The sequence below is a fragment of the Pygoscelis adeliae genome, unplaced genomic scaffold (assembly GCF_000699105.1).
Source record: "Pygoscelis adeliae isolate BGI_AS28 unplaced genomic scaffold, ASM69910v1 Scaffold220, whole genome shotgun sequence".
Lineage (NCBI taxonomy): Eukaryota > Metazoa > Chordata > Aves > Sphenisciformes > Spheniscidae > Pygoscelis > Pygoscelis adeliae.
In genome coordinates, this window is record NW_008824049.1 from 1,157,791 (window position 1) to 1,180,947 (window position 23,157).

Sequence of the window (23,157 nt, forward strand, 5' to 3'; positions counted from 1 at the left end):
AAGACTTGTTCTCCAGACCCTTCACCGGCTTCGTTGCCCTTCTCTGGACACGCTCCAACATCTCAATGTCCTTCTTGTAGTGAGGGGCCCAAAACTGAACACAGTATTCGAGGTGCGGCCTGACCAGTGCCGAGTACAGGGGCACGATCACTTCCCTGCTCCTGCTGGCCACACTATTTCTGATACAGGCCAGGATGCCATTGGCCTTCTTGGCCGCCTGGGCACACTGCCGGCTCATGTTCAGCCGGCTGTCGACCTGCACCCCCAGGTCCTTTTCCCCCAGGCAGCTTTCCAGCCACTCTTCCCCAAGCCTGTAGCGCTGCATGGGGTTGTTGTGGCCGAAGTGCAGGACCCGGCACTTGGCCTTGTTGAATCTCATCCAGTTGGCCTCGGCCCATCGATCCAGCCTGTCCAGGTCCCTCTGCAGAGCCTTCCTACCCTCGAGCAGATCAACACTCCCGCCCAACTTGGTGTCGTCTGCAAACTTACTGAGGGTGCACTCGATCCCCTCGTCCAGATCATTGATAAAGATATTGAACAAGACCGGCCCCAAAACTGAGCCCTGGGGAACACCGCTCGTGACTGGCCGCCAACGGGATTGAACTCCATTCACCACAACTCTCTGGGCCCGGCCGTCCAGCCAGTTTTTGACCCAGCGAAGAGTACACCTGTCTAAGCCACCTATGATTAATAGATGGAAACAGCAATGGGTTTAATACTAGGGTCAGCATGTTACTCATTTTATCTCGGATACACGTTGACAATTCTGTTAATTTATGTATAAACTAAAGCACTAGGTAACTTGCAATGTTATCTATTGGAACAAATTTTCTTCCTGACCTTGTGGCAACAGTCTTTTGAATCATTAAGCATCATGTCTTACTATGGATATACAAGTATTGTTTTTTCTCCTAGAAATTATTCAACATCTTCTGCAAAATTCAAGCTAGTATTTGACCCTTTGGAAACCGAGCCAGAAGGAGACAGAAGGCAACTAAAGTGCCATACTTTAGCTATTAGTTGTATTTACAAGATATGGAGAAATATGTGCAGGATGGTGGCTGCGGTTCAGTTTTTCAACTTCTTATTTTTCGATATGAAAAAGCAGAAAAAGAGAAAAGAACATTTACAGCATTCACCAACATACTTTACTTGCAAAGTAGCAATTAATTACAGAAAAAGGGAAATAACCCATTTTTTCTAAACAGCAGCTACTCACATTGCTGCTTCAGAGAAGCTGTCATTTATCCTGAAATTTTCATGAGTCAGTGTGTCGTTTTTGCACTGCCTGGGGCCTCTTTTTGCAAGCAGGCTGATGGCATTTGTAGAGCTACTTGTGTTCAGGTACAAGGGGCCATGAATACGGCCCTGGTTACAGCACATATAGAGGAAAAAAAACATGTTAGAAAGTGGTTTCCTGTGGTAAAAGGTGAGGAGATGCGCACCAGACTGCTCTCTCCTGTGTGCGAGAGACTGAACTATAATCATTGCGATGAATAATCTGTATTTTGCAAGCAAAATGTCAGAACAAGAGAAGGAGCAGGAGGTCGGTTAGGGGTTTGCCACGTCTAAGATAATGCCAGTCTTTGCAAGGAGGCTGGTGTTTTCTGCAGCTGTGCTCCACAGCAGCAGTATTTAGTGTGAGCTTTTGTTGTTTTTTTTCCCAATTATTATTCCTTTAAAATATTTTCATGGTCTTCCACTAAGTTTTTAGGAAGATGGGTGCCTTTGGTGACATTTAACTCCAAAATACAGACTAGCGAGTGTAAAGCTGAGGAGCAGACTGCTTGACAGAGGACTGGGTGAAAAACAGTCTCCCCACCTACAGCTCTTCACCTTTTTTCTTTTCTTAGAGGTGGGGTGAAACTCCTCTGATCGGAGTAGGTGCCTCCCTGCTGGACTTCTGTAGAAGCTGCAGGATTCAGGGATGTGACAGAGAAGATCTGTCTCCATCGTACCCGCTGAAACCCAGCCACCACTTAATCTAAATCATTTGACATTCAGAAAATAATCAGCTATTTCCTGCTCCATTAATTTAAATATAATGGCATTGAGGACCTAGTGGTAGTTTTAGGGTACTGGGAGATAGGACTTTCTTCTGAGTTCTTCGTGTGACTTCTTTTGCCATTGCTTTTTTAACAGGAATAATAAACAAGTTGCTTTGGCTGATACTATAAATATAATGTTTGATATTGTAATATTCACACTGAGAGGTTCAAGGTCAACGGTGTTTAGAAAAAAAGACTATTTTGGAGAAAAATGTTGTGAGTTCAGTGTTCCTGGATTCATCAGATGCTGTCATTTGTAGACTAACATCAGGATGCTCTTTTCACTGGATGTTTGGAAATACAGCCGTGTACGTGTAGAGCAATATTATTTTTTATTTTAATATCCAAATGAATGTCTTTGCCTTTCTCTCTGCTTTGTAGACATTGATGAGTGTGCAGAAGGGAGAGCCAGGTGTGCTCATCGTTGTGTGAACACTCTGGGATCCTTCACCTGTGTCTGTAACCCTGGCTTCGAGCTGGGGGCTGATGGAAAGCAGTGCTACCGTAAGTGACACTTTTACATCTATGCATTTCAGGCTATCTTATCTGCAAACGGCTATGCTTCATTTTTAATTCAGTTGGATTAGCACTCCCAGCAAAATAAATGTATGCAAAAGCTCAATCTTAATACTATTTTCTTCATCTTCTGCTACTGCTCATTTTGCAGGTTGATACATTCCTAAGCCTGTGTTCACAGACCTTAATTACTGCATTACAAAGAGCAAATAGCCCTGTCGGTTTATCTGCAGAGTCTGGTGAATTCTATTGCAGAGCTACCAAAATATTGTTATTCTATGAAATGTATTCATTCCTACCCTCCTTCTCCCAATTTTTTTATATGCTGGATCTGATGCAAAAGAAAACCAACATGATATTCTGCTCTTGTCTTTATCTGTCTAGGTTTACTTATGTTTCTCCTGAGATTATTGACACTGTTAAGTGGATACTTTAAAATAAAAAAAGGAAAAAAGCAGGATTGGGGATGAAAAAAATATTTGAACTAAAATTTCCCAAACTAAAACGATGCTGAGCTCTGTTGTCTTCCCTCACATACTTACCTCTTGCAAGCAGGGTTTCTTAATCAACGCTACTTTTCTTGAGAAGGGGACTGACTCCCAGTGCTGTTAGTTGATAGGTGATCCCTGGGCTGTCCTTGAGGGCAAATTTAGATTAATAAAGGAGGTGATGTGGAAGAGTTGGTGTTATTATGGACCTAACATAAGCTCACTGGAATGCAGACAAAAGCATGACCTGTTTTAGCAAAGAGGTGGGCAAAGATCGTTCAATCTAATAATACTGTGCAAGAACTTTCAGCAGAATTTTCTTAGGAAAATATGCTGCATGCCAGAGAATGAATGCTTTCTTTAAGAATGTGTGTGTAAGAAATATTTATTAAGGATGAAATTCTGTTTCAAAGCATTAACATACATTAAAAACAAAACCCAAATATGTGAGAGACATCCTGGAGACTTATTTCATAGGTGATGGGGAACTGAGTAGTGCAATGGCAGAGAAAATGCAATTAATATATAGATATAAAATGATCTGTTATGGGGATAAAAAAGTGGTTTAGACCACTTAGATTTCATTGTGACTTTCTGATAATATTTTTTCTTGATGTTCAGCAAATCTCAGGGGATGGTGATTCTCTGTGCCTTATGTACACTATTACAGAGCAAACAATAACAAGAAAAACATTCTGCATGTATTTATGATCAGGATTATCCCAGTGTTTGAGCAATTTACAATCTTTGTTTATTCTTTCATTTCCCCAGCGGCATGGGGAAGAGCTGTTATTCCAGTTTTACTGATGAAGAACCGAGACAAAGTAAATGATGAAGATAGTGTATAAAGTCAGATTCTATGTTTGATCACTGGGTTTCCTAAATCCCAGCTTAACACACTGGGCAGGAGACTAGATTTCTTCTCCCTGGTGCAAATAATCATACCACGCATGAGATGTAGCCCTCCGTATATGTTCTCCTAATTTATAGCCTTTCCCAGCTAGACTTGCTTTTCTGGTTGGCAGGCAGGTTGCTCCCTGCGGGCACAAAAAGGGGTAGGATCAGAGCCACCGACACAGATGTGTCCACGAGCCACAGGGCGGGGAGCCACAGCAGGGGGGAAATGCCATCCTTCTGTACCAGATCTGATGGCCACAGCTCTGAGCTGGGGTGTTTCTGACAGTACGATGGCTCCTTTAGGAAGGGTGTTTCTCAGTTCTCCTACATAGTATGGGAAATTAATTCCTCTCTAAATAGCTCTGTAACAAGACAATCCAGCTAATTCTTCAAGAGAAACTTTATAAATTTATAAACTTATATTTTCTTTTCATCCTAAAAAAATCGTTTAATGAAGTACCTTGGTGGGAATGAGATGGACAGGTGTTCCCTTTCCTCTATGAGGGTTTCCACTGGACCTGGTCAAAATATTGTGAGGACTGTCCAGCACAACCAAGTGCAGGGGGGTGGGGTGGTCTGTCAGTGCGAAGGGGGCTGGTGACGGCATCGTACCACCACCCTGTCTTAATTGTAGGGGGACAAAGTCTCAGCAGAGGAGCTGCTGTGTTCCCCCTTGAAGGGATGTCCAAGGGTCAAAACCTGCAGATTGTTTTGCTTTGTGATTTGGTGTCAGGCTCGGCAGCAGGACTCTGCTATGAAAATTTTAAGGCATTTGTGTTCGGTGGATGTTTCAGAACCCAACTCTCTCCCATTCGCAGACTTGCAGACAAAACTAAAAGCTGCTTTTTGGAAAGCATAAGCAGTCTGGGTTGAGATGAACCGCCTGGGTTCCTCAAGTGGTTCCTTTCCTTCTCTGGGGCAAGGGCAGAACTCACTGTTAGGTTCAAACAAAGCATAAATCTCAGGCAACCCATGAATGCTCCCGTAGCAGGCAGACTGCTGAAACGGTGAGCTGGCTTCATGTTACCGAAGTCGAGAGCATCCACTGTTGTGACACAAGGAGACAAATACCTGAAGTTCAGTGATTCCAAAACACACTCTTCTCGCGTGTGTGTGGGAGCTGAGTTTATATTTCCTGCTACAGTAGTCGGCTTATGTATGCTTTTTTACGGAAGGCTTATTCTCCGGTGACTGTCCCCCTGTGCTTGCTTTTTAACATCCTTTTGATTTATTTCTCTGCAAGGCATCGAAATGGAAATTATCAATAGCTGCCAGGACAACAATGGTGGTTGCTCTCATCACTGTGAGCACACGACTGCGGGGCCGCGCTGCTCCTGTGACGACGGCTATCGCCTCGATTTTGACGGCAAAACATGCGCAGGTAATTCATGGCGAATGCTGCACCTCTGCAGGAGGAGGGAGGAGGTGTGGTGGGTCTCTCTGCAAGGGGAGCCTGCAGGAGAGCTGTCACTCAAGGAAATACCTTCCCATCCCCTGCCCTTTTACTACAAGTTTTAATTAATACTGTCCTCTGGCGCTTCCTCAGCCGCTGCCCCAGCTTGCCTTGCTCTGCATGTTTGCTGGGATTATTAATTAATGAAGGGAAGGAGTTCTGCCTCCCAAATGGAAGATGATACTTTGGTGCATCACCAGTTGCTGTGGCCGTATCTCATTGCGTCCAGCCCAAGCATCACTTGGCTGAATTTTTTTCTTTCCCTTCCTCAGCTGGTGGCTGGGAAGAGGGTTGGCTCTGGCTGGGAGTGGTAGCACTGCTGTTCTGAAGTGCTTCATGCGCAAACTCCACTTTGTGTTATGGAAGTTGCTCTATTTCCATCAGATTTGCACAGTGATGAGATTGCACTTCTGGCTGAGAGAAGTCTCACTTAGGAAGTGAAAGCAATAGAGTTAGATTTGTTTTTATTTCAAGAGAAGAGCTTAAAAATGCCTTCATGTTTTAAACGATTTTATGATGTGATTATTTTTTTTGTTTGTTTACAGCTTTTGCTATGCAAACTGTATCTCATTCTGGTTTAGACTTGCTGTCACTATGCCATTAAAATTTTCAAGAATAGCCAAGAAGAGGGGGAAAAAAAAAAAGCAGGCATCACAGAGCAGTGTAGTAAGACATGAGGAGAGGTAGAGAGTGGGAGCTCTGATGAATGTGAGAGGCATTACAGACAAGAGGAGTTTTGCAACGAAAAAAGCCAACTGCAGGAGAGAGGAAGGAGCAGGGGAGGAGGGAAGCACCGAGGTCTGCAAGGGCGGTTGATGCTGGAGCTTAAAAAGCAAAAGAAAAAAAGGTCAGAGAGGCAGATTTGGACCCAGAGCTTCGCAGGGATGGGATGGGTTACGCAGTCTCGTTTGTGTATGGATGAGAGGAGACAGAGCAGCCTCCTGCCCCCCCCCCCAGCTCAGGGACCTGTTATGGAGATTTCAGAGGGAAGCAGTTACTCTGGCCACAGCGAGGGAAGTGAGAGCACAGTGGAAGGGTTTGGCAAGGCTCAGGACATGAAAAGCTGCTCTTAAGAGCAAAAATCTCCTTTTTGTTGGATGCACATTTCGCATTCCTACACAGACAAGGGGCTGTTGCTAGACCCCAGAGCCAGGCATCGTCTGGCGTACTGCAGAGGACCTCGGCTTGTGACATTTCTGGAAAACACTCCGTGTTCAAATAACCTGCATTAATCATTTTTGTGCTGACCTCCTCACTTCGATTGATTAATTACATTATCTTTCTCCTCTTTCTCCTGTCGGTGTTTCCTAATAATGTTGGTACTCCTTCCAAGGTTAATTGAGACACTGACCTTTCCCATCTGTGGCTGCTCGTCTGGGTAACGTTCAAAAGCGTTTTGCAGACTCAGCATCGACAAGGTGGCCCTTGAATGGCCACCGACCCGCTCAGCAGGCTGCGAGGGCTGAGATCAGCTGAGAGCCTGTAGTGAAAAGATAACAGCTCGGTTCTCGTATCTAATCACCAGAACAGCGGTGTCGACGATACCAATTTCCGGGTGGACACAGGGCAGCATAAGGCAATGGGCAATTAGTTCTCAAAAACAACAATTGCACCTAGCAGGCTGCTGATGTCCAGAAATGCGTTGTTGGATCAGAGCTTTGTTTCACTGTTAGTTTGCATTGAAAAAGGTTGAGCGTACAGAAGTGCAAATGGTTAAATGTAGATTACTGACAAATAGATGGTATGTGTGGGCTGGTGAGACCTAGTTGTTTTCTGTTTTGTAAATCACCTCGTGGCACCTAAGACTTCCAGAAAAAAAGATGCCTCTCCCTGGACATGGAGGATATTGGCTGCTGTGGGAGAAGATAGAATACAGCCATTATCAGGATTCAGACATGAATGTGGGTTTTATGTGGGTGAAGGGAGAGGAAGACATAGAAAGGCATGTGCTGAATAGCGCAGTAGCTGCCGAGCAAAACTGTGGCAGCAGCTCAGACCGTGTCCAAGGGCTGAACAAGCTGCCCCTTCCTTGCAGAGCTGGACGAGTGTGAGACTGGAGAGTCCTGCTGCTCCCAATTCTGCATCAACCGTGTGGGCGGCTACGAGTGTGCCTGCAAAGCCGGGTTCCAGCCGAACGCCGACGGCTGTGCCTGCGACGGTAAGTCCTTTGATACTGGTGGCTCAGTCTAACTAAGCACAACAGCAGGTAGAAGAAATGCTGTCAAAGCTCATCACAGGGCTTTGTGGGCATTTCCCTGATAAGAGAATCAGTGACCTATGCCAGCTTTGCTGATAAGGTGTTACAAATGTGTAATTTCCACTTTTTGAGACTGGAATACAGTAATAACCTAGCATCAAGCAGGGAAAAGTGGGGCTGCGGGAGACGAGCCAGCAGAGAGGAACTTTTCCTCCTCTCTCCATGGACACTGTATATTGATGTGCGTTAAAGACTACTTCTACAAAAGGAGAGCCCTCGAAATAACCAAAGGATCAACTGAGCTTAACTGCTTAAAGCAGCTGTTTTCACTTGAGACAAAAACATAGGTGAAATAATCTGTTCCATGTTGCCCTGAAATGTTTTAATATCTCCAGTACTAGTGAGAAACGGAGAGCCCCAAAGTACTAAGAAAATCAGGTTTTCCTACGTGCAGAATAATTTTTTGAATGCAGCCAGGTGCAGAGAGCACTCTCTGAGCAGAGGCACTTGCACCTAATCAGCATTTATATCTGTTTTTTCTAGATGTGGATGAATGTCATCTTGATAATGGCAACTGTGACCATTTCTGTGTTAATTCTCTGGGGTCGTACGAATGTGCATGTAAGGAGGGTTACAGGCTTGGTGTTAACAGATGGTCCTGCATTGGTAAGTTATTTTTACATTAAAGTGTTTCCCACTGATTTAAAATGTGAATTCAACTGAGATTTTCACAGATCCTGGGATTTTGGGAGGCCAACTGGATCCATCTCTGAATGTGGCCAGGGTAGAGCTATGTGCAACATGTGGATCCCAAGTTCATCGTCAAGTAATTTTTTGGTTTTGCCAAAGTTTAATGGGAGATGAATGCTTAAATCCCCTGGACATGTTTGAAAACCTAAGCCTCGTGTTTTAGAAATAAATACTATTTTGACAGTTTTCTTGCACTATTTGATGAAGTTTAACATCCTGTGGAAAAAAGGTAGCCAGATTCTGCTTTGGTTCATCGTTAAGTAATTTTTTGGTTTTGCCAAAGATTAATGGGAGACGAACGCTTAATCCCCTGGACATGTTTGAAAACCTAAACCTCGTGTTTTAGAAATAAATACTATTTTGACAGTTTTCTTGCACTATTTGATGAAGTTTAACATCCTGTGGAAAAAAGGTAGCCAGATTCTGCTTTGATGAACCAAGGCAAGTTTTCCACTAAAGTCAGTGGTGTGATTCTGGATTTCTGCCAGTGTAACCAGTACAGAGTTTAGCCTAGCAACTTAATTTTATAACCAAGTTTAGCACCTGCTAAACCTTGGGAAGAGTTTGATGTTTTAACCAACTCCAAAAAGAAAGCCAACTGATTTCCCATCATTTTAAGGCTCAAATTTTAGTTTTTCTGAAAATAAATTGGACAGCCAGCCTCACTCTATATTTGTCATCTCCAAAATAAGCTAATGATCTTCATTAACTAAAAATAATTTCAAATTTCAAGTGAGGAAAATTAAGCTCCCTGTTTAATGTTTTTTTGGACTCTCCAGGACCAGAGTTTATTTCCAGAAGAAAGGAAAGGGAAAGATTTCCCACCCCCCCTTTTCTCTTTTTTGGATAGCACAGATATATATATATATATTATAAGTACAGATGAGAAAATGAATTGGCTGTGACTGCTGTGCAGACTGCACAGGGGTGTAGCTGGAAAATCTATCAGCATAATGAAAAACAAGATGTAAATGGGAGGAAAGTGTCACAGAGGAAGACTCGGGGCCAGGTCCTGATGGCACGTGTGTATGTCAGCCCTAGGTGGAGAGGAGATGGATGTGGAGGAGGCCGCAGGGTTCGCTGGGGCTCCGGGGCTGCAGTTCAGAGGTCCCCCCCAGCTCCTTCGCTACGCGCTTGCTTCCCTCTATGAGGATGAAGACCTGCGAGGAGAGCTCACCCTGGTGCACAGGGTCGGTGAGTGAACAAGCGTCACTTTTAGCCATCGTGGCAAATGCGGGGAATAGTCTTGGAAAGAGGATTTGGGGCGAGAGTGATGCTGGGCTGGCTGGGCTTAAGCCATCAGGAGGAGCAGAGGAAGGGTGAGCATTAATCCTGCTTTCTGTCTGTCCTCCATGCCAGCGGGGAGGAGGCATTGCCACATGTCCCATCCCAAATCGGATATGTTTGGAGAACAGGAAGGCTCCCTGGTCGCAGCTGCTGCTGCCTGAATGCGGCGGGGAGGAGTGCGAAGGGAGGCATGGGAAAAGTGAGCAGCACAGCAAGCAAGGGATGGGAGGCTTCTTGGAAACACAGGGTGTATGCACAAAGCCCCAGAGGCAACAGACAGAAAGATCGTGTTCATCCCGGGGGTGAGAGGATTGTGTGGGTTATTGCAATGCACAAAATCGACCACAAAGCGGCTCTACTGAGAACAAACCCTTGGGAAATGCTCCCTTTCTCCTAGAGCTAGGAAAGGGAGGTGTGGGGGCATGTGTGCCTGTTTACAAGCTCTTTTATAATAATTGGAGGGGTTTTTGCTTAAGATATTTGCATTCTTGTTTGTGGAAAAAAACAACCCTCTTGGAGATTCAGGTCCCTTTTGATGCTTTGGGCATGTTCTCCAGGAAAAGCACAGACCTATTCACGTAGAGCTCAGGCTGGCCGAGGGCTCGGCAGAACTGGTGGCAAAGAGAGCACATGAGTACACACAGTCACAGGAGTTGGGTGCAAAGCAGCTTTGCACCCTACCTGGGCTTTGCATGACTTCGGTCTTTCCACCTGAAGGTGGAAACTTCACCACTTAAAGAGTATTATGAGTTGAAACCCTGTGCTTTCTTTCTGATGAGCGCAGCATGTGCTGGTGGGTCACCAGGGAGGAATGAGATTTCTTATTTTTGTTATGAATGTCCTGTGATTTTTATACGAGCTCTAGTCATCCGAGGACTGTGCCCTACAGGCAAAAATTGGGAACTGGTCTTGGCTTTAATAAAAAATTAACTTATTTTTATGAACAAAACTGTTAAGACCTCCCAAATCACATAGCATCCAGCCAGAGTCAACGACACTGATAAACAATTGGGAAACTGATGAATGAGATAACCACAGGCAAAATTATCAAGCCTAGAAACCACAATCAAATATTTATTGACCAGTTTTTGTATGTTTTATTTATGTTTAGTCACATAAATTTGGGTATTATCAGTCATAGCTGAGCATCTGCACTTTTTCTAAAGCTGAGTCTTTGCAGCACATGAGGGTTTCTCGGAAAAATTGATGGAGGAATGAAACTTTTAATGATTTAGTAAGTTCTTTTACCTCCCAAATGTTGATTTATTCCTTATACTTCCAGACATATTTTTGTGCTGCTATCTATATTATAAAAATACAGCTTTAAACAATAAGCTGGTGTAAGTAATTACCTATTTTCTGTAGATTGAATGACTTTTTAATGTAGAAGCATGTCATTTTTAATGGTAATCTGTATTCTTCTCCTGAAGTATGAGTTTGTAACCCATTTCAAGTGGGAGCACTGGGATTCTGAATGTCTCTGAAAGCTGGGGCATTTGTTCAGCTTCAGAAAAAGGAACAGTTGGGTGCTGAGACCTAGAGGAAATCTGGCCTCACACAGAAAATTGCTGGTGAAAAGCAACCAACCTGCTGACTTACTGTTAGCTGAAATAATCTGCCAGCTCACTTTCAGGTGTTGTTCAAAATCCCCTTCCAAAAAGCCTCCAGCCACAGCCATAAAGCCTCAAAGGCAATAAACTAACTGTGTGGATAGGATCTTAATGTCACCGAGGTATTTTAGCAGAGAGTAACATTTATTTTCTATGCCTTTCTCAATAGACCCCACAAAGAGAGAACATGAGGCTGCGCATATCTGCGGGTGCAAGGGAGGAAAGGAGGGTGGGGAAGGTGAGGGAGGAATGCATTTTCATATAAGCTTTCCCATATAAACTAGCCCTTTTTTCATGTCCATGAAGAAAAAAGGAAGTGATAAATGTGTATTATGCTTTGTTTTCCTAGAATAACACTCAAACTATGCTGTTAAAAATATCACTGAACTATGCTTAAATGGCACCGCATCCACCTCCTGCAGTAGAAGAACAAAAAGGATAGCCTAGCAGGGAGAAAAGGAGGAGATTCTCTCCCAATAAATACTTTTAATTATATACAATATTATCAAGCATTAGGTGCAAATTCACTTTTTATGAAGGCAAAATATTTGCTTTTAAAAAGTAATTTTAAGTGCTCTTTGATGGGGAATTACAGCATTTAAGGGAGTAAATTCCAGCTAAAGTCCCAGCTTTCATTTTATTTAGAGTCTACAATTTGAAGAGGAAAATTTGGGAATCTCCATTTGGGACTGTCTTTTGCGATGAATCAGTGGTATTGCAACGCTACCAACATTAACGCTAACAACGTGAATACTTTTTTTTCAGACTGTCAATGTTATGTAGGTTCCTTCTTGCACTTGTGCATCTGGAACAATAGGTAAGAGCTTATGGAATTATTTTGTCTGGATGCTTACTACGCCTTCTGTATATTTCGTTTCAGTTTGCCTTGATAACACTTTTGGCAATGACTGTAGCTTGAGCTGTGAGGATTGTCTGAATGGAGGCAGATGTAACAGTGAACACAGTGGCTGTGTTTGCTCACCCGGGTGGACCGGCATTATCTGCAATGAAAGTGAGTACAGTGTGTTTGAAAGGCAAGGACTTTGTCCTAGTGCTGTGACACTGCAGATAGGTAGGAAATAGGAATAACCTGTTGTACTTTTAATCTGTAAAGCTCTCTAAGGAGCACAGCTGCCTCATAGGCAGATCAGAATTTTATTGTAATGTGGCACATTAAATAGAAATTGTAAGGGATGCTACAGTATACAATACGAACCCTCAAACAGCGAGATCTCTGCCCTCCAGTGCAGTACAGTACAGTACCCCTTCCTAAGTATTTGTGTTGGTGTTCATTCCTATTCACTCTGCTGCTGAAAAGTGCCAAGGTTTGCCTGCCATGCTTTGCTGCACAACTTGCCTCACTGACTTTCAGAAGTCTGTCCTGGCAGGTGGTGTGACAATCTGGGTGGACATAGATGCTAGACTTGATTGTTCCTTTATAGCATCCCAAGATATTGCCTTTTTTTTTTTTCTCCTTTTGTTGGTAAACTTGGGCCTGTCTTTTTTCTTATCATTCTTTTTATTATTAACATAATTTTCTTGGGATGGTTAATTTTTACTATTGGAAATTGTATTTTTCAGAATTCTCTTGACAAGTCAGCCAGTGCCCTCTGTAATAGCTTTTTACTCCCCTTATTCCTGCTTACTGGCAGAAGATCTCTCTGATTCAGAAGTATGTATCAAAACCAACTGGAAAGATAGAGTGGTGATTTCTTGATGTACCACACGCTGTTCTTCATCTGCAGTTTGGCAAAACTTGTCTGTTGCTTGCCTGAGACTTCATATAGCAGGTCTCCTGCATGTTTGAGATGGGTCCCTCCATTTCATGGTGTATGGCATGATGGCCCATCATACTCAGAAAGTCTGCGCTGTCACTGATGAGACAAAGAGACGATGAAGAATTATTACTTAGCATCGGTAGACAGCAGTCTTCAGGTTAATCACCATCAAGATTGTTTAGAAGGCATCGTCACAAGGACAGAAATCTAAAAAAAACAGCAAATGATTGAAATCAACGGTCTGCCCATAGTTATTTTGGGAGACCAATCGTGCCTTTGATTTGTAAACACTGGGGACAGCTGAGAGAATAGGAAAGAAGAGGATTAAAATGATACTTTCTAATCTGCCTAAGACAGTTCGAATTAGGATATTCTTGCTTCTATTCATGGTGTTCTAGTGGTTCAGGATAGATTATAAAAATTTCAAGACAGGATACAAATTCTTTAGTTCACTTCATAAATAATAACAACATTTTTGCTCTGTATTTACAGTAGATACCTATGCATGTAATCTGGTGGAGTTTGCCTCTGGAATTTAAAGAACTTTAATGGACTTCGTTATTGAGCCAAACCTGCAATCCAATGAAGCAGGCATTGACAATGATAAATACTATATATAATCTGTATGAATTAGCCATATGTGACTGCTTTCACTCTTTTATCTCACTTTCTTAATATACAGCATAGTTCATGGGTTTAGGGTAAGCTAAATAGTTGAGAAAATTGGAACTAAATTTCAGTAATAATGCATGAAAGAATCAGAATGGAAATTGATGTGAAATGTCAGATTTCTTAATGTACATTGACAAAATGTCAGTTAAGTCAGATGACTCCAGCAACTGTATTTACTCAGCTAGCTCAGGCTGCAAACAGTGGAGCAAGGCTTCATTTCACAATTTGTTTTGCACTGGAGCGATGAGGGCTTTAGGATGGAATTCTGTGCTGATGTGGATCCATTTCTGCCGTGATCGTCTGGGGAATTTCAGGGACTATGTTAGAAAAACAAGATGTTATTTTTATAATAGTATTTGGGAGAGAAAAAAAAATGCTTAAAATATTTACGTCCAAATATTCAAAATTGTGCTCTGATTTTTAAGCTTTGTACTTTATAGGCAATGTTTTTTGAGCCCCATGTATTGTGTGGAGGGGAGCATATGCAGGGGAGAATTTGGATACATCACATAGTACTTCACATAAGTAAGCTTGATTAATTCAGGCGTCCTTTTAAAATTATCTAGTAAGTATTAGATGGATGTGTATTACCTTATATAAAAATAATATGATTTGGTTTAGAGCCCACTTGACTAAAGAGACTCTTTCCTTGCTCAGTTTTGATGGAGTCTTTATTTTATTTCATTTCTAGCAGAGGGAAAAGATTTCTTTGCCCATTCATCTTCCCTGCTTTCTCCGCAGCTTGCTCCCTGGGGACGTATGGCAGAGGCTGTGCTAGCATTTGCAAGTGCCAGAACGGAGGCTCCTGCGACCCTGTCACAGGGCAGTGCCGCTGCCCGCCCGGCGTGCACGGCAAGCTCTGTGAAGATGGTACGGCTCCCCTTGTCTTGCCGGCTGTAGCGTGTGCCTGAAACCTCACCACTTCTTTCCCCTTGTTTCTATCTAGATGTAATTGTGCGTGCTAAATCTTAGGTGCGCGAATGAGAACAGTCCCCATTGTGCGAGATGTACTATAACCCTACGGCTTGCCTTGCAGTGACTTTTGTTTAAATAATAAGCAAGACAGAGGGTGAGAAAAAGCAAGTGCCTTGTAAGGATGGGTTGCGCAGAGCCCCAGGTCAGCGACAAGTCAGCATGGTCTTTTCTGTCATGCCAACTAAAAGAGAGCTGATTTGGTGTTTGTGTTTTAACACTTAACAGCTGATGCCTTGCTGTGTTTGTGCACTCAAAAGGTTGCCCGAAAGGCCTCTTTGGGAAGAACTGTAACAAACCGTGCAACTGTGCCAACAACGGCTATTGCCATAGACTCTATGGAGCCTGCCTGTGTGACCCAGGGCTCTACGGGCGCTTCTGCCATCTTAGTAAGTCCCCATAATTTTTTGGATCTGTTTATTTAACACATGCACAACATAACAGTCTTAAAAAGATTCCACATCACACATAAAATGAGTGCGGCTTTGGGTTCTGCCATGAGCTGGGAGTAACGGGAGGACTTGACTTTTGACGTGTCCCGGGAAGCCCCAGAAACTTCATTAATCTTTTCCTCTAGCAATTAATCTTTGCCATAAGGACTGAGATTTACTGATGCACAAAGGTGAGGACTATAGGTAGGGTTGGGTTGGGATAGGCAGGTTAACGTTAGGGTTGATGGTGAGGTTAAAGACTGGTTGGAGCTAGTTAGTGGCTGTTGATACGGTTGGAGTGGAAGCTGAGGAGCAGGGCTGGTTGGGGCAGGATGAGGGCAAAATGTTAAATGGGAATAAAAAGAATCAAAACAAAAATGTTACAAAAGACATGGTCAAGTTTCTTTGCACTTACGGGTTTTGTTCGTAAAATCTGTACAAGATTGAAAAATAGTTGTGATTTTTTTTTTCATGAAAGCTTTTGTCTTGGAGTGTATCCAAATATTTTTTCATTCAGAAACTTAACTAAGTTTGCTTTGAAACATTTCTGGTTTTTGCATTTACCTCATATGGCTTAAAATTAAATGAATTACTTAATAAAGGAATCATGTAAACTATATTTTATACACCCACACTTTAAGAGACACTGTCATAGGAATGTGGATGTATTTGCTGAAAGTAAAATGAACGTTTTGCTTTTTGCAGCAGTTGCTTCTGCATCACTGTGCAATTTCAAATAACTCATGCATAATTACAGAGCTAATGATTCCTTTTCATCTGGCTGCAGCCTGTCCCAGGTGGGCCTTTGGAACTGGCTGCTCAGAGGAGTGTCAGTGCGTGAAAGAGCACACGCTGGAATGCAACACGAGGAACGGGACTTGCACCTGCAAGCCTGGTTATCATGGCAAAAAGTGTCAGAAAGGTATAATAGAAAGCCAGATTCCCTATGTCTGCTTATTCCTTTGTCCTAGCATTATTTCTCATTCTTCCTCCCATCTGCTTTGTTTGACTGCTGCTGCTACGTAATATATTCATATTCTACTAATTATTTTGTCTGTGGTTTGTCATACAACAAACTCCATGAGTGCCTGATATCACAGGGCTTACAGGGACATCAAGGGGAATACAGCTTAAGAATGCAGGAGTTTTAGCCTGATCAAATGACAACAGAAACCTAGAAACCAAATTCTAATACAACCCTTAATAATGAAGATTGTGGGAGTTTTCACTTTTGTTCTTTCCTTTTTTCACACAGACAGTAAGTAAGTGACAAAATCTGTGTTTTATGGCAGCAGGATTGTTTGTAAACGGTTTCAGTAATGCTACTTTTCCTTCAGATTTGCAAGTCTTTGAATTCAACTTATTCTTTGTAGTTTTTGGGGATAGTTCAGAGAGAATTGTCTTCCACATTCACGTTTGTATGTCTCAGTAGCTCTCTCCAGACAGTAATGGAGTAACGCAATAAAGATTCTCCCTTCAGATTCCTCTCTGGGCAGGCTGGAATGTGTCGGACTTATGATGCTAGTTCTGGGGGGTTTGGTGGAGAATAATAGTGACGATATTTAATATCTTTAGCATTCTTGGTGATGTGCTGGGTTCTGGGGGAGAGGGAGCATCCCTCGCGCAGCACTGGCTTTGCACCAAGGCAGAGAGCAGCAGAAAGTATAGACAGATAAGAAGAGTAATTCTGTAATGGTTGTAATTGAATATATCCTTAAGTATTCTGCCACTCTGTTTCTGGGTTATATTTAAGCAGTAACCTCTTTGAAATGTCCATGCAGGTGTTTAATAAGTATTTACACTTGTTATCAGCACCTCTAAAACGTACATTATAATAGATTTTCTGCAAATTTCTGCCAAATTATTGTCTGACTTTTGTTCAGTTTTCTTAACTGTTCCTTTTTCTTATACATGTTCTGTGTCTACTTGCATTTTCCAGAGTGCACGCCTGGCTTTTATGGGGCTGGTTGCAAACTGAGGTGCAGCTGTCCTACTGATGTTTTGTGTGATCATGAGACAGGAGTCTGCAAACAACCATGTCCACCTGGGTTTCATGGAGAAAAATGCCATTTATGTAGGTACTCACTGCATGCTTCCCTGGGAGGTACACTTTGGATGGGAAAGGTTACTCAGGATACTTATGTTCAGATACAGAAGTTGCAAATCAAAGGGTACATTTGTTGTTGATACGAGCTGGCAGTTCCCCACTGAAGCCAAACTGATATCTGGAGCCTAGCAACTGCTGTCACTCTGCTTGCAAAGGTCGAGGCACAAGGCTGTGGCCAGTTACTAAAGCTAACATTTGTCCAGGTAACTATAGTTCCTTTTAAAGCTTCAGACACAGATTTTCTAGAGCTCTGTTGCAGTTAATTACAGACCACCAGTCGCTGAGACACTGATGCTAACATAGATCACTTGGTACCAGCACAGGTCAGTTTAAAATTGCTGGTGGTGGTGCCTCCTAATGTTTTCAAAATGCTTCCTTATACTAACCGTGTCTTTGGGTTTCTTTTGACCAGCTTGTCAGCCTGGGAGCTTTGGGGTGAACTGCCAGCAGAGGTGCAGCTGTGGAGAAGCACCATGCGATCCGAAGACAGGGCAGTGTATTTGCCCAGCTGGGAAGACTGGCACTACGTGTGAGCAAGGTGTGTTTGGTGTCGGGCTAGGGTCGTGAGTGTCTTGCTTTGACAGACGTGATAAGAAATGGAATTTCTGTTTCCCACCAAAACTGCAGCAATGCAATAGGCTTCATTTGCAGGAAGGGTAAAGGATAAGTCTTGGTGCAGAACATACGACGTCCACCGCATGGGATTGCTTGTGAAGGAGGGAGTGTGATTCAGTTACCTGACCTGTCTCTCTGCTCCAATTAATGATAGTGATTTGTACGCTGGGCTGGGTCTATACAAGTTGGGCAGCGATACCAGGGCATTGCAGCAGCTCTGAGTCCCAGAGCAGAGCTTGGGACTGTGCTGCCATATGCACACAATGTGCCTCAGAAGCTGTTGAAGGGCTTTGGCCAAAGACAGCTATTGTGGAACCAGCAAGTGAAGGACCTGGAACAGAGGAAGGAATTAAGAAGGAAAGCATTATTGTGGGTAATTAATTAAAGGCATTAAAAAGTCTCGGGGACGCTGAACTACCATGGGGCCATGGGACGTCCCTCTTCCACTTGCAGAGCTCTGGCTATTGCACACCTGAGGAGCATCTGCCCTGCGTGGACCTGGGTTGTGGCGCACCACTCCACAGAGCAGGAACCTGGTGAAGGAGGTAGAGCTGAATGGAGACCTGGCCTCCACCTCACGTCCAGTCCTTCTGGACTGTATGACCATCCTGACCCCACTCAGCCCAGCAAAAATACAACAGCAGCCCTCCCCTCCTGCATCTGTCTACAGATTACCGTCCTCTGCAGGTTTCCTTCTCTGAGTGCAGTAGTTAATTTTTCAGATATGTCCAAATATGCCTGATGTTACTGTATCAGAAACCAAACCAAAAAAACAGACACACAGTGACAGAAGTTGGAAGAGAGCCTTTGGGTCTCTCTTTAGATGTGTTCTTGCGTGCTGCAGTACAGAGGCGTGTTGACTCTTTCAGAAGGTTTACTGTGAAAGCGCTGTATATCTATAGAGATAATATAACAGTTCTTTATCCAGCTTAGTTTTACTATTATTTTTAAATTCTTCAAGGTAACAGCAGAAATGAATAATTGCCTTGAAACAGAAAATGGCATTGGGAGCATCTCGTGTGCTTTTTTTCCTAGATTGCCCGGCCGGCCGGTGGGGACCAGACTGTCAGTCCTCCTGTGAGCCCTGCGCCAACGGGGGACAGTGCAACAGAGAAACTGGAGCCTGTGACTGTCCCCCTGGCTACACCGGGGCATCCTGCTCTATGTGTAAGTCCTCACATCGGCCTTCTCCATGAAAAGAAAGTCAGTTTGAAAATTCGGCTTATGGTTTGATTTCTACCTTCTTGCTGTTTTGTGAGATGCTTGTTATGTTAGGCACACTGATCCAAGATAAATTATCCTTCAGCTTCAGGAATTCCCAGGTTGGATTTGACAGGATTTGCCAGAGGGAGATTACAGATAAATGCAGATGACAAGCTAAACTGCATCCTAAATTGATGTTGTCATTAGACCTAATTTATGGCAATATGTACTTAGAAATACAATGTGTAATAGCCACAATACTTGCATTGTACTTCTGGTTGCTTGGCAAGAGGTGCTGACCAATTGGTCCTTATGGCACCACTCATCGGTTATGTTTGCAGCAACACTCCTTGATGTATATAATTTAGGATTAAATAGTAGTGAGGATGAAGGAGTAGTATAAGTGCTCTCTCTGCAGATCCACCAGAGACCATGAGAACATGCTCAAGCAACTGGTCTGTGCTACTGGGGCATGACTCCTTACCCAGCCTATGGGTATTAAAGGCTGCTTGGGTATGGCTGTTGTGCTGGCATAGACAGGCTCTCAGGGACAGCACTGCTTCGTGCAAGACCTCACTGGTGGCATATTTTTTCTCCTTGTTAGTCACAAAATCATTTTTGACGAAGGTTTGCTCAGCACTCTTTTTTCCTCCTCTGATTGATCCTGATGTGCAGGAGAAGCACCGGAAAGTCACTCTAGCCATTCCCACTCTACAGGGCTCAGCCCCAGACACCTAGTATACAAATTACAGATGTTTCTTTCATTTTGCCATTTTGATTTCTGGATTCAACTAATGCATGTTTTAGAGGGCAAGCTGTTGCTGTCTTGTTTAAAAAGATCAGTCTGTGCCTGAGTTATTATCTAGGTGAAATTGCAGTCTGTTCATCTGTTTTCAGCCTGCCATGATGGTTACTATGGACAAAATTGCCTGCTGTTATGCAGCTGTAGCAGCAGTGCTCAGTGTCACCATGTCACCGGAGAGTGCGTGTGTCCCCCTGGCTGGACTGGCCATGACTGCAAACACCATAAGTCAAATGTGTATTCGCTCCACAGGGCACACGGTATCTCCCAGGGACTTAACTGCAAATGTAAAAAACGGCTCTGTTTGTTCTTAGTCTATTACAGTTTTCTAATATACTTTTGCTAATCTTTTTGCTTCTGAAATTGTGTGTTTATGGGTTTGCACAGCCTGGGTGGTTATAATCCTTAATTATCTAGGTTCAAAGTATTGAAATAGATGGCTGATGAAGCGCAAAGTATTGCTATAAGCTCTTATTTCAACACTATGGATCCCTTTGCCCAATACCATCTGTCCTGTCAGCATTTTGACTGACAGACAGTTTTGTTTTTCATTTTCAGCGCAGATTAGTTTTAAGATTAATTCTCAATTTTTCATTTTGTTTAGGGGAGATTTATTCAACAAGTGAGTGGCACGTACAGTCATGTGTCTTAAGGTCACTCCTTAACTTGTGAATATAAATGCTGGGAGAAATTCTGTTCTCTGGAAGAGCAGACCATCCTTCTGTTGACTTTAGCATCACTCTCCATATTGATGACCGTGTAAGAGTACAAATTTGCCCTTTTTGGATAGCACCATATAAATGTTAAGCCATCCTGCTTGATTCTTTCCTTTTACTGTTTCATATCTTTTCTGCTTGATTCGTTATGATCCCCCTTGCAAAAAGCCAACAGAATACAAACCTCTTTCTAAACTTGGTCTTAGACACATAAAATCATACAAATTAATTGCCAGTGTTGACAGCAGCAAGTTTTGGACCTGGCTTCTCAGGCTCGGTACTGAAGAAAACTCTGGGAAAATCTGAAGTTTCCACCAATATGCGTATTTTAAAAATCAAACCAGTTGGTAATGTGTAGAGCCACTTAGATAGCTTTCCATAACTCCCTAGGCTGTCTAAAAAATTAAGAGACCATGGCAAAGGAAAGCTTTTATTTCTGTTCAGGAAAAGATATGAGAAAAGTTGTTTTGCAGAGATGTCTCAGTAAGGCAACTCTTCAACTATCACAGACCAGGCATGAAACAGACTCCCAACTGCAAAACCAGGTTTCTGTTGCCCTAATTGGCACTTTAATCTTTATACTTACAAGAAAGGAAGGAGATGCCGTGGTACATTGTCGTAATCATGTCAGTGTTATGTGATTTTTAGAATGAAAGCAGTAAGTTGCTTTAACAAAGACTGTGAAATTTGTCTGTCTTTGTCCATGTTGCATTTCCCAGTATTTTGAGGAAAATATGGAGGATGCTCACAAACCTGTCTTGTTTTACCCATTGTCTATTCTGGTTATGCTTATTTGTGCTGAGTGAGTCAATAGCTGGTATTTTATTTCTGTGAAATTATGCATTTGTGACTGGATTGATTGATATGGGTTGACTATGAATGATTAGTTTTATGTGGATGGCATAAAATCTGCCTACTTTCAGCTGAAATAAAGCAGCAAAACTTGTATTTATTTCCGTGGATTTGTGCCCCATGCTGCAGCTGAGAGTCTAGTCCAGAGCTCCTGTATCTTAAGGGGCTATTTTGCATCTTTTCTGTTCTCTCATTTAGATGTAAAATAATCCATTAGGCAAGCTTGAAGTTGATTCTCAATGTAAATACCATTTTACATTGCAGCCTGCAATAGTGGCCTTTGGGGACAGCGCTGTGAAAACACGTGTGTCTGCAATAACAGTGACGGCAGCTGCGATCCGGTCACCGGCTCTTGCTTCTGTGAGCCGGGATTCACTGGGAAACACTGCGAATGGCGTGAGTTGCCACTTTGTCAACACGGGGAATTTGCAAAACCAGAAATTATTTTTCCTGGTAATTCCCTCCAGGAAGACCTCCAGGCTGTACCACCTCCGGTCTGCCCAGCACGTCGCAGGGCTCTCGGGTTTCATTGGGGTTAGATAGTTTCCCTAATTTGGATTCCAGAAAAGCTATTTTCAGACTTGTTTTGGACTCAACAGCTATTTTTAATGTTAAGACCTTGTGTGAGCGATAGGATTGATGTATATTTGGCTTGTGGTATAGAAGTTTCCATATTGGTTTTATTTATCCAGTTTTAGGTCCGCAATTTTTCTTCATAAACCTTTTTTTAAGGCGAGGCATATAGAAATGCTTCACATGTACATAACAGAAGCAGAATCAGGAAGATTTAGGGTCCTCCATTTATTAACAACAAAAATGTGCAATGGTCTTACCAGAGGCCAATGATCTCCACTAACCTGTCTCTAACAGAGGTCAATAGCAGATGCCTTCAGAGGATAAAAACAGGCATATAGATAATTCCTGATATGTTTCCCCAGGTTTCATCAATTTGTCACTCAGGAGATTCTTGAGACAGAAGCAATATCTCTATATTTAATACAACTTGATTTTTTTTCCAATTAATGTGCCTATTTCCTTTTTGATTCCATGCAAACATTTGGTATCCACTTCATCTTGTGGCAATAAGTTGCATAGTTAAGCTGATTATTATTATTATTATTATTATTATTGATTATATTGATGTTGTTGAATAAAATAAATATTTTATCTATTAGTTTAACAGTCTTACAGTAGCACAGATGTAGCTACCAGAGTCTCAGAAGCTTAGGCAGAATGAACTGGTGGTGTCACACAGAAATGTCAAAACAATTAATCTGGAACAGTGACCTAAGACAAAAACCCTGGAAAGTTGATCTGACGGCTCTTGTTGCTGTTGGCACAGAGGAAATGGAAGGGCAGTTAGTGGGAAGACCAGCTCCCAGAGAAAGAGCTGCCAGCTCCACTTCTCTTTTGCTCTTGACCTCTCTCAAAACAGCATCTCTGCAGACAAAAAGTAGCCAAATAGCTGGTTGTCATCTTCTCTGGCAAGGTAATCGCTGAAGCCATTGCCACCAACAAAACATCTGGCGATCCCTAATGTTCTGCCTATGGGTTTTCTGTTTTATTCATTCTGCTTTTTTACCCCACTTTAATTGTGTGTGTGTGTGTGTATATATATGCATATATGTATAAAAAAAATGTGCGTGTGTGTGTGTGCAAGATTATGAAAGCCATAATTCGTCCCTAAACATTTTATGCTGCCTTGGAGGTGAGATCTTTACTATCCCTGGAGAGCTCTGCTCCCGAGGCATCTCTAGCCTCTT

The 23,157-nt window shown here is 42.7% G+C and overlaps 1 protein-coding gene across 1 annotated transcript in view; it reads left to right on the plus strand.

The window, feature by feature from the left end:
• Nucleotides 1-23,157, plus strand: part of LOC103924973 (multiple epidermal growth factor-like domains protein 6) — a 189,026-nt gene that overhangs the window by 133,195 nt on the left and 32,674 nt on the right. Inside the window, 12 exon segments of the mRNA XM_009333595.1 lie at nucleotides 2,430-2,552; nucleotides 5,193-5,330; nucleotides 7,438-7,560; nucleotides 8,143-8,265; nucleotides 9,391-9,543; nucleotides 12,127-12,258; nucleotides 14,438-14,566; nucleotides 14,929-15,057; nucleotides 15,887-16,021; nucleotides 17,039-17,173; nucleotides 17,619-17,744; nucleotides 18,857-18,988. Of these exon segments, the coding sequence (XP_009331870.1) occupies nucleotides 2,430-2,552; nucleotides 5,193-5,330; nucleotides 7,438-7,560; nucleotides 8,143-8,265; nucleotides 9,391-9,543; nucleotides 12,127-12,258; nucleotides 14,438-14,566; nucleotides 14,929-15,057; nucleotides 15,887-16,021; nucleotides 17,039-17,173; nucleotides 17,619-17,744; nucleotides 18,857-18,988 (1,578 nt within the window).